This window comes from Stegostoma tigrinum, chromosome 23 (assembly GCF_030684315.1).
Source record: "Stegostoma tigrinum isolate sSteTig4 chromosome 23, sSteTig4.hap1, whole genome shotgun sequence".
Lineage (NCBI taxonomy): Eukaryota > Metazoa > Chordata > Chondrichthyes > Orectolobiformes > Stegostomatidae > Stegostoma > Stegostoma tigrinum.
The window spans coordinates 14,033,776-14,045,449 of NC_081376.1; the positions used below are offsets into that span (position 1 = coordinate 14,033,776).

An 11,674-nucleotide genomic window follows, 5' to 3' on the forward strand; every position below is an offset into this window, starting at 1 on the left:
TGAGAAGGTTAATGTTGGAGACAGCACTAATCTTTGATGATGATGATGTATAATCTTGGGTGGTGAAATTGGAAGAATAGCTCTGGATCTTGAGCGGAATGGTGTGTCATTTATATCTTGCAATGGTCTTAGTAGCAATGTTTAACTAGATAATGTAACTTGAGTGTCATCATGTAATGAACTACATCTTGTAGTTTAAGAAGACAGCTCTTGTTCGGACTCATTCGTCATTGTTCCTCTACCGATGTAAGCCAATTAGGATCTGAGACCCAACCAACAAGAGAGGAATGGTGGCAGTATTCTTGCACACTTGGATGCCACACCAACTACCTGCTAATAATGTGCAATCCACTCTCTATTACACTTGGTATGATCAATCCATGGCCAGATACCTGTCATTGATGTTAATGAGTTTTGATTGGTTAGCTAATGGAAAACAGGAAGTAGGTGTAGATGAGTCATTTTTGAATTGGCAAGATGTGATGATTTAAATACCAGAGGACCCGTGCTGAGACGTCAAATATTTACAATTCAAATCAATGACTTGGTGGAAGGGACCAACCCCTTCATAAGCCTCTTGACCTCTCTTTCCTCTTTTATGATTGAAACTGACTTCTTTGATCAAGCTTTTGGTCACTTGTGAAAGAAGCTAACGTAGTTCTAAAAATTGACAAAGGACGCATGTCAAAACTGTAATTGCTTTTAGACCACTTTGCACCTTAACAATTTGGAGAGAAGAAAGAAACAAAATGGTATTTTTAATGTATAACTAATACATGACCATCACTTCCCCAAAATGTTATGCCAACAGTGTTCTCCCATTTTGAATCCCAAATTAACTGCAGGTTACAAAGCTAATCTCCAGACTCCAGCTACTGTACACACCCCAGCCTTTCTCTTTTCATACAAATACTCAAGCTTCCTTCTGTGTTCCCAGCCAATGTTAGATACCTTGTCCTTCCTCCCTCTGCCTGTTCAAATTTGATTCATAGTAAAAGCGTTTAAAAGTAAGTGAATAAATTGGGGAAAAAAAGGAGAAGCAATTAAAACAGTTATGAGTTGGAGCTCAGGTTTAGCCAAAGAACTTTATGAAATCAAATTAGTTCTCCTGTTTCCAGTATTTGATTCATTAGTGATGGTGAGTCATTCAGTGAACAGTGCTCAGTGCCCTGAAAAGGTGCTCTGTGTGCCATAGCTTTACAAAATTGAATTAAATGTATTTTGAAATTGGTATTTCGGTTCCCTGCCTCCTCCTCTTCCCTTTGGCTGCACATTCAATTTGAGAACCTCTGCAGCTGCTGACAACAGTGACACCTCTGGTCAGTCAGTAAACAGCAAGCCAAGGATGCCCGAAACCAGTGAAATTAGATGTTAATATTAGAACTCATATGTTTTGCAGACTGTGCAGAACATAAAAATCTGTACAAATGACAGAGAAACATTAGTAGACCGTATGTGTCAGTTTGCATGTGTACACTTCATGTAATCTATAAGGTACATTTTTTAATCTTCAGTCTTCCAAATTTAATTGACACAAGCATGTGTCACAAATCTAAAAATTGTCAGAAATGATTAAAACGTTAAGCAGTGTTTTATTGTTGTTTTTATTACCAATGTGTACATCACAGTGCATGCAACTATTTTCTGAAGACATTCTGTGGATTTGATAGATCAATTCATGTTGTAACACGATTATAACCTATTTTTAATCATGGATTTTCCATGGCACCCCATCCACCAGAAGTCCACAGCAGCAACATTGTGGAACTTATATGCCATAAAAATTGTATATTTGTGTACCATGTAAGCATTTCCAGTGATACTAGTAAATCTCCCTAAGTGTGTCTCCACCCCGCCCGTCTCATTCCAGAACAGTTACGATATTTAAAAGACATGTGGCTGGGGACATGAATAGGAAAGGTTTAGAGGGATATGGACCATACACAGGTCAGTGAGACTAGTTCAGTTTCGGAAACTTGGTCAGCATGGGCAAGTTGGACTAAAGGGTCTGTTTCTGTGCTGTATGACTCTATAAAGGCAGCACAGAATAGGGCAGCAATACACAAGATGGGTGGTGGGCTGCCCAACAGTGAGCTCCTCACCCCCAGATTATCCTGACTCTGATCACCCCAAATGCCTGTCTGGCTGTGCCCAAGTTCCTGCACAAGTTGCTGAGGCTACCTTTGACTTACTGTTCCGGACACCACCCCCGCCACCACACCAAACCCCCACTGCCTTGAAACAAAACTTGGCCAAGGCCAACTGACTAACATGACAAATGTCTTTTCTTTGTATCTGCGCTAAACGGGCATCCCTGCCTGCCCTGGTTACAAGGCCGGGTAGGCATGCTTTGAGCATCCGGGTAGGCACAGTGAGTGAGCACATTGACTGACTGTGAACGAAGAGTCCAGATGTGCAGCAGCATTCTAAGAGGATTGGAGATGTGGCATGAGGGTTGTTGGAGGCTGGCACATAATGAATGCCAGTGTCCATGAATGTGAGATATGTGTAGCTGGAGCCCCTGAAGAGTGCCATGAGATGATGCTGCCCAGTGTCCAACATAGAGGTTGTTGGGAGCAAGCTGAATCTGATCTGTACCCGCTCTCTCTTTTCAAGTTTTCATGAGGTCTGTTTTGGTGAGTTTGGTAATAAAGAAGACTGGATATTAATGAGTGGAGTTGGGCCATTAACGAAGCTTTCGACAAGCAGTACATGTTTGCTGTTTGTGAAAAGCAGAAAAGGTGGTGCGAGTTGCTCCTGGCATTGAGATTGAGTTGTGTTGAATTTCACATTTGATTCTCAGACTCTTGTAAGATTCAGTTGGCGATATAATAGAATGCAGATTGTCTGGCTCAAAAATACCTGAAACTCATTATGGCTCTAATAACACTTTTTATGGAGTACGCAGTTGGAAAGTTAATGTCCAGATCTTAACAAAGTTAGCATTAAATCCGCCACTCTCACATTCACTCCTGCAAGTGATCTCTCATTTTCATTTCGAATCATCCGTGGAAACTTATATCACGTTTAAGGACAGTCCTGAATTATTCATAATTCATCCTGAAGTAAGGATTCATTTTGTATGTAACATAATGTTCTAATTCTCTCTGCCTTTTAATTTGGAGAAAATCACTTCATTTCTTCTGTAGTCTGAAGTAGAGTTCTGTAGCATGTATTTGAAGAACCAAAGAAAGGGTATAAGGATGATGAGCTTGATCTCTAAAAGAAAACCAATCCTTTCAGGAAGCACAGTTGAAGGTCCTTTCTCGAAAAGATAAATAGACTGCTCAGTGTCATGATTCATTAAAAAAGAGACTCACTTATACTCCTGATCATGATTCAGCAACCCTCACTGGAAACAGTGACTGTTTGCATTTATTTATATGTCACTCTGTATTTTCACATAGCTACGTGACTAAGAGCCTGCTGTACTATAGTGCTCTCCACGATCAAAGAATCGAGCGACGATCCTTATTTCTGATCAGAAATAAAAAGTGATTGGCTGAGTATTAGAGGACACCTCTATTTGTATGGAATAATTCTCCGGTGTATGGAAGGAGGTGAGAAAAGGGGAGACTTTATGGGAAAGATCTCCCAGAAAGAAAAATGCCCTTTCAGATTAATCTAATCCTCTTCTTTTTCTGTCTGCTTTTACAGAGCCTGCCACGGAACATTCCAGTCACTGTTATCTCTCAGACTTTGTGTCATTCCTGTCAGAAGAGGAACAGACAAGAGCAGGCGAGTTCGTCAACATCAGAGGAATCGCCCGAAGATAATGAATTTTTTGTGCAGGAGCCACGACTAAGACGGAGACCGAACCTTAAAGTTTATGGAATTGTATGTAACTATTAATTTGTAAGATTAGCAAAAGAAGGCTTGTGTCAAATTCCTATCCTTGTCATATAGAAGATCTTTGGTGGACATGTTGTAACTGAAGTGTTCGAAGGCCTCATTGTCGTAAAATATGAATTTTTTTTGAGTGATTTATCAACAGCAGGTACTGTGACTGACTCGTCTAACTGCTCCCTTACTCCCCACACAGCTGCTGCAACAGGCATTCACATTGTTTCATTGCAATTCTGGCTGAATGTCACCACACAGCACAATGCTGGCTTTAGTTTGTTTTGATTAGTGATCTGTCAAGAATATGTAATTGTGACTAACCTGTACTAGGCTCAAGAAAAAATATGAATTATCTAAAAATGAGACTGGACTACAGTACAATATCTTCTGGACATGGGAAGATGATCAGCAATGGTGTGATCTAAGCAACTTACTACTGTACTTAGGGCACAAAATCACAGAACTGTCACATCTCAGGAGGAAGGTTATTCATCCCTCCTGTCTAAACTGGCTCCCTAAGTGAGCATTTTGCCCACCGTCCTTTACTTTTGTGGGTTCGGTTAACAGTTAACTTTTTGGGTCTGGTGACCCTTCCTCTTTAATACTCTCCCTAGGCCACACGTTTTCTCTGGTGAAGCTCATGGGATGGACATCAGCTCCTGTGTTATTACTTATGTCAGTTTTCCCTGGTTCTTGTGAAAGAAAACACTGATTTCTGCTGGACTCTGCTCCATGCAGCAAGATTGAAATAGGAAACTTAGTACAATTTGTGTTCACAAACACACAGCCTGCAGCTCCAGGCTCCAGCTTGCTAAAGCTGGATTGTAGCCAGACACATACTCATTCATTTTAAGTTGCTGAAAGAAAATCAGACACTTTCATTTGTTCCTCTTACACCTAGCATGGGTCACTTTGACTTTGCACAATGATTTTTAAAAAAAAGCAATTTATATTGACTTTCAATGGATTTGATAATCAGGAGAGATCCAAAATGGACAATCTGAATTGATATTGCTTCTGTCTTTGTTACTGTAAGTCAAAATTACCTCTAATGCATTTATTTCAGTCATTATGTTTACGCTTACTGTTAGGTTCATTGTGTTTGATGTAAGAAAGCACAGTCATTTCAGTTATTCACGCATTGTGCCATTAATTTCCTTTCCAGAAGCATAAAAGCATAGTGCTTGTTGAATCTGCACCTGCGTGTGAGGAGCACCTGACCTCCAACCTAATCCCACTTACCAGTACTGGTGATGCACTTTTCTAACCTTTTCATGTTTATACTATTAACACTCTCTCATTTTCTTTTTAATCACATTAAAATCACATTTCCCCTATCATGCCTCTTATTCTTTTTTTTTTGTGCAATCTGTTCAATTCTAGTTTGGGCTATAGTGTCTGTACCGGAAATGCTAGCTCATCTGTTTTCTCAACAGCTGCTGACTGATCTGCTAAATGATTCCAGATTTTTCTGTTTATGTTGCAGCAGTTTTAGTTTCGTTTTCTGCAGCCTTCTCCTGACCAGACACTTCTGTTTTCCCAACCCTACTCTTATGATGAATTATGTGTCTGCCAGGATACTGCAGCCTTTGTTCTTATTTATACTGAAGTCTGAATCTCCATTACCTGTTTCTTTGCTAAGTTCAGAGATATTGGGAACTGCAGATGCTGGAGAATCCAAGACAACAAAATGTGAGGCTGGATGAACACAGCAGGCCAAGCAGCATCTCAGGAGCACATCTCTGATGAAGGGTCTAGGCCCGAAACGTCAGCTTTTGTGCTCCTGAGATGCTGCTTGGCCTGCTGTGTTCATCCAGCCTCACATTTTGTTGTCTTTGCTAAGTTCCACTGGTTACCTGGAGCTCAGTGAATTGTCTGAGCTTCGCTATAATCTTCAAACCCTTGAGTCTTTGCTTCTGCCTGACACAGCCATTTCTTTGGCTTGTGTTTTCCATGATGTGACTCCATTTCTCCACCACTGACTTATTTATATTTTCGTGTTCTTTCTTTTTATCAGCCAGATTTGTTTGAATGACTATGCATCCATATTTTGGAACTCCGTTTACAAATACCTCTCTCTCGCTCTCTCTCTCTAACTCTCTCTCTAACTCTCCCTCTCTCCCTCGCTCTCTCTCCGCCTCTCCCTCGTGCTCTCTCGCGCTTTCTGTGTCGCGCTCCATCCCTCCCTCTCGCTCTCCCTCCGCCCTCCTCTCTCTCTTTCTTTCTCTCTCTCTCCCCCCCCGCTCTCCCTCCTTCTCTCTCTCCCTCCTCCCTCCCGTGTGCTCCCCCTCTCCCCCCTCCCCTTCTTGCCCTCTCCCGCACTCCTCCTCTCCCGCACTCCTCCTCTCCCGCACTCCTCCTCTCCCGCACTCCTCCTCTCTCTCTTGCGCGTGCACGCGCTCTCTATTTCTCTCTCTCTCTCTCTCTCCCTCCCTCCCTCCCTCCCTCCCTCTCTCCCTCCCTCTCTCCCTCCCTCACTCCCTCCCTCACTCCCTCCCTCACTCCCTCACTCCCTCCCTCTCTCCCTCCCTCTCTCACTCCCTCACTCCCTCCCTCACTCCCTCACTCCCTCTCTCTCCCTCCCTCTCTTGTCCCCCCCTTGCTCACGCGCTCTCTCGCTCTCTGTCGCGCGCTCTCTCTCTCTCTCGCCCACCCTCCCGCTCTCTCGCGCTCTTGCTCTCTCTCTCTCCCCCCGCTGTCCGCCTCTCCCGCCCTCCTCCCTCTCTCTCGCTCCGTCCCTCTCTCTCGCTCCCTCCCTCTCTCTCTCTCTCTCTCTCGCTCCCTCCCTCTCGCTCCCTCCCTCTCTCTCTCGCTCCCTCCCTCCCTCCCTCTCGCTCCCTCCCTCCCTCCCTCTCGCTCCCTCCCTCCCTCCCCCTCGCTCCCTCTCGCTCCCTCCCTCCCTCTCGCTCCCTCCCTCCCCCTCTCTCGCTCCCTCCCTCTCTCGCTCCCTCCCTCCCCCTCTCTCGCTCCCTCCCTCCCCCTCTCTCGCTCCCTCCCTCCCTCTCGCTCGCGCCCTCCCTCCCTCTCGCTCGCGCCCTCCCTCCCTCTCGCTCGCGGACTCCCTCCCTCTCGCTCGCGCCTTCCCACCCTCTCGCTCGCGCCCTCCCACCCTCTCGCTCGCGCCCTCCCTCCCTCTCGCTCGCGGACTCCCTCCCTCTCGCTCGCGCCCTCCCTCCCTCTCGCTCGCGCCCTCCCTCCCTCTCGCTCGCGGACTCCCTCCCTCTCGCTCGCGGACTCCCTCCCTCTCGCTCGCGGACTCCCTCCCTCTCGCTCGCGCCCTCCCTCTCGCTCGCGCCCTCCCTCCCTCTCGCTCGCGCCCTCCCTCTCGCTCGCGCCCTCCCTCTCGCTCGCGCCCTCCCTCCCGCTCGCGCCCTCCCTCCCGCTCGCGCTCTCTCGCGCTCTCTCTTTCTTTCTCTCGCTCATGCTCTCGCGTGCTCTCTCTCCCTCTCTCTCGTGCTCGCCATCTCTCTCGCGCTCTCTATTTCTTTCTCACTCGCCCCCCCCCTCTCTCGCCCCCCCCCCTCTCTCGCCCCCCCCCTCTCTCGCCCCCCCCTCCCTCTCTCGCCGCCCCCTCTCGCCCCCCCCTCCCTCCCTCCCTCGCCCCCCCCTCCCTCCCTCCCTCACTCTCCCCCCCCCTCCCTCCCTCTCTCGCTCCCCCTCCCTCCCTCTCTCGCCCCCCCCTCCCTCCCTCCCTCGCTCCCCCCTCCCTCCCTCCCTCGCACCCCCCTCCCTCCCTCGCTCCCCCCCTCCCTCCCTCTCTCGCCCCCCCCTCCCTCCCTCCCTCTCTCCCTCCCTCGCCCCCCCCTCCCTCCCTCGCCCCCCCCCCTCGCCCCCCCCTCGCCCCCCCCCCCTCGCCCCCCCCCCCTCGCCCCCCCCCCTCGCCCCCCCCCCCCTCGCCCCCCCTCCCTCGCCCCTCCCTCGCCCCCCCTCCCTCGCCCCCCCTCCCTCGCCCCCCCTCCCTCGCCCCCCCCTCCCTCCCTTGCCCTTCCCTCCCTTGCCCTTCCCTCCCTTGCCCTTCCCTCCCTTGCCCCTCCCTCTCTCTCTCGCCCCCCCTCCCTCTCTCGCCCCCCCCCTCCCTCTCTCGCCCCCCCCTCTCTCCCCCCTCCCTCCCTCACTCGCCCCCCCTCCCTCCCTCTCTCGCCCCCCCCCTCGCCCCTCCCTCCCTCGCCCCCCCCTCCCTCTCTCGCCCCCCCCCCCTCCCTCGCCCCCCCCTCCCTCGCCCCTCCCTCCCTCGCCCCTCCCTCCCTCCCTCTCTCGCCCCATCCTCCCTCCCTCCCTCACTCGCCCCCCCTCCCTCCCTCCCTCTCTCGCCCCCCCCTCGCCCCCCCTCCCTCCCTCCCTCCCTCGCCCCTCCCTCCCTCTCTCGCCCCTCCCTCCCTCGCCCCTCCCTCTCTCGCCCCTCCCTCTCTCGCCCCTCCCTCTCTCGCCCCTCCCTCTCTCGCCCCTCCCTCTCTCGCCCCTCCCTCCCTCCCTCCCTCTCTCGCCCCCCCTCCCTCCCTCCCTCTCTCGCCCTCCCTCTCTCGCCCTCCCTCTCTCGCCCTCCCTCTCTCGCCCTCCCTCTCTCGCCCCCCCCTCTCTCGCCCCCCCTCTCTCGCCCCCCCCTCTCGCCCCCCCTCCCTCTCTCGCGCCCCCTCCCTCTCTCGCGCCCCCCTCCCTCTCTCGCCCCCCCTCCCTCTCTCGCCCCCCCCTCCCTCTCTCGCCCCCCCCCTCCCTCTCTCGCCCCCCCCCTCCCTCTCTCGCCCCCCACTCCCTCTCTCGCCCCCCACTCCCTCTCTCCGCCCCCCACTCCCTCTCTCGCCCCCCCTCCCTCTCTCGCCCCCCCTCCCTCTCTCGCCTCCCCCCTCCCTCTCTCGCCCCCCCCTCCCTCTCTCGCCCCCCCCTCCCTCTCTCGCCCCCCCCCTCCCTCTCTCGCCCCCCCCTCCGTCTCTCGCCCCCCCCTCCGTCTCTCGTCCCCCCCCCTCCGTCTCTCGTCCCCCCCCCTCCCTCTCTCGCACCCCCCTCCCTCCCCTCGCCCCCCCCCTCGCTCGCCCCTCCCTCCCTCCCCTCTCTCGCCCCCCCTCTCTCGCCCCCCTCTCTCGCCCCCCCCTCTCTCGCCCCCCTCTCTCGCCCCCCTCTCTCGCCCCCCCTCTCTCGCCCCCCTCTCTCGCCCCCCCCTCTCGCCCCCCCCCCTCTCGCCCCCCCCCTCTCGCCCCCCCCCCCTCTCGCCCCCCCCTCTCGCCCCTCCCTCTCTCGCTCGCCCCCCCCTCCCTCGCCCCCCCCCCTCTCGCCCCCCCCTCTCGCCCCTCCCTCTCTCGCTCGCCCCCCCCTCCCCTCGCCCCCCCCTCCCTCGCCCCTCCTCCCTCACCCCTCCCTCCCTCACCTCTCTCGCCCCCCCTCTCTCGCCCCCCTCTCTCGCCCCCCTCTCTCGCCCCCCTCTCTCGCCCCCCTCTCTCGCCCCTCCCTCTCTCGCCCTCCCTCTCTCGCCCTCCCTCTCTCGCCCCCCCCTCTCGCCCCCCCCTCTCGCCCGCCCCCCCTCTCGCCCCCCCCCCTCTCGCCCCCCCCCCCCCCTCTCGCCCCCCCCCTCTCTCGCCCCCCCCCTCTCTCGCCCCCCCTCTCGCCCCCCCCTCTCTCGCCCCCCCTCTCTCGCCCCCCCCCCTCTCGCCCCCCCCCCTCTCTCGCCCCCCCCCTCTCTCGCGCCCCCCCTCTCTCGCCCCCCCCCCTCTCTCGCCCCCCCCTCTCTCGCCCCCCCCCCTCTCTCGCCCCCCCCCTCTCTCGCCCCCCCCCTCTCTCTCGCCCCCCCCTCTCTCGCCCCCCCCTCCCTCTCTCGCCCCCCCCTCCCTCGCCCCCTCCCTCCCTCGCCCCCTCCCTCTCTCGCCCCCTCCCCTCTCTCGCCCCCCCCTCCCTCTCTCGCCCCCCCCTCCCTCTCTCGACCCCCCTCCCTCCCTCGCCCCCACTCCCTCCCTCGCCCCTCCCTCCCTCCCTCCCTCGCCCCTCCCTCCCTCCCTCCCTCGCCCCTCCCTCCCTCTCTCGCCCCCCCCCTCCTCGCCCCTCCCCTCCCTCCCTCTCTCGCCCACCCCTCCCTCTCTCGCCCCCCCCTCCCTCTCTCGCCCCCCCCCTCCCTCTCTCGCCCCCCCCCTCCCTCTCTCGCCCCCCCCCTCCCTCTCTCGCCCCCCCCTCCGTCTCTCGCGCCCCCCCCTCCGTCTCTCGCGCCCCCCCCCGTCTCTCGCCCCCCCTCCGTCTCTCGACCCCCCCTCCCTCCCTCGCCCCCACTCCCTCCCTCGCCCCTCCTCCCTCCCTCCCTCGCCCCTCCCTCCCTCTCTCGCCCCCCCCTCCCTCGCCCCTCCCTCCCTCCCTCTCTCGCCCACCCCTCCCTCTCTCGCCCCCCCCTCCCTCCCTCCTCCCTCGCCCCCCTCCCTCCCTCCCTCCCTCTCACGCCCCCCCCTCCCTCCCTCTCACGCCCCCCCCTCCCTCCCTCTCACGCCCCCCCCCCCCTCTCGCCCCCCCCTCTCGCCCCCCCCCCCCTCCCTCGCCGCCCCCTCCCCCCCCTCCCTCTCTCGCCGCCCCCAACTCCCTCGCCCCCCCCTCCCTCGCCCCCCCCCTCCCTCGCCCCCCCCTCCCTCGCCCCCCCCATCCCTCGCCCCCCCATCCCTCGCCCCCCCATCCCTCGCCCCCCCTCCTCGCCCCCCCTCCCTCGCCCCCCCCCCTCCCGCCCCCCCCTCCCTCGCCCCTCCCTCCCTCCCTCTCTTGCCCCCCCCTCTCTCGCCCCCCCTCTCTCGCCCCCCCCTCTCTCGCCCCCCCTCTCTCGCCCCCCCCTCTCTCGCCCCCCCCCCTCTCTCGCCCCCCCCTCCCTCTCTCGCCCCCCCCTCCCTCTCTCGCCCCCCCCCCTCCCTCTCTCGCCCCCCCCTCCCTCTCTCGCCCCCCCCCTCCCTCTCTCGCCCCCCCCTCCCTCTCTCGCCCCCCACTCCCTCTCTCGCCCCCCACTCCCTCTCTCGCCCCCCCTCCCTCTCTCGCCCCCCCTCCCTCTCTCGCCCCCCCCCCCTCTCGCCTCCCCCCTCCCTCTCTCGCCCCCCCTCCCTCTCTCGCCCCCCCTCCCTCTCTCGCCCACCCCCCTCTCCTCGCCCCCCCCCCCTCTTTCGCCCCCCCCCTCTCTCGCCCCCCCCCCTCTCTCGCCCCCCCCTCTCTCGCCCCCCCCTCTCTCGCCCCCCCCCTCTCTGCCCCCCCCCCCTCCCTCGCCCCCCCCTCCCTCTCTCGCCCCCCCCTCCCTCTCTCGCCCCCTCCCTCTCTCGCCCCCCCCTCCCTCTCTCGCCCCCCCCCTCCCTCTCTCGCCCCCCCCGCCCTCTCTCGGCCCCCCCCCCCTCTCGCCCCCCCCCTCCCTCTCGCCCCCCCCTCCCTCTCTCGCCCCCCCCTCCCTCTCTCGCCCCCCCTCCCTCTCTCGCCCCCCCCCCTCCCTCTCTCGCCCCCCCTCCCTCTCTCGCCCCCCCTCCCTCTCTCGCCCCCCCCTCCCTCTCTCGCCCCCCCCTCCCTCTCTCGCCCCCCCCTCCCTCTCTCGCCCCCCCTCCCTCTCTCGCCCCCCCTCCCTCTCTCGCCCCCCCTCCCTCTCTCGCCCCCCCCTCCGTCTCTCGCGCCCCCCCCCCGTCTCTCGCCCCCCCCTCCGTCTCTCGACCCCCCCTCCCTCCCTCGCCCCCACTCCCTCCCTCGCCCCTCCCTCCCTCCCTCCCTCGCCCCTCCCTCCCTCTCTCGCCCCCCCCCCTCCCTCGCCCCTCCCTCCCTCCCTCTCTCGCCCACCCCCTCCCCTCTCTCGCCCCCCCTCCCTCCCTCCCTCCCTCGCCCCCCCTCCCTCCCTCCCTCCCTC

The 11,674-nt window shown here is 58.2% G+C and overlaps 1 protein-coding gene across 3 annotated transcripts in view; it reads left to right on the plus strand.

The window, feature by feature from the left end:
• The window catches only part of card11 (caspase recruitment domain family, member 11), a 370,578-nt gene that overhangs the window by 274,926 nt on the left and 83,978 nt on the right, over positions 1–11,674 (plus strand). For all 3 annotated transcript variants that reach the window (XM_048552326.2, XM_048552327.2, XM_048552328.2), the window contains one exon: positions 3,658–3,837. In XM_048552326.2, coding sequence (XP_048408283.2) covers positions 3,658–3,837 — 180 coding nt within the window. The remainder of the gene's footprint in view (positions 1–3,657; positions 3,838–11,674) is intronic.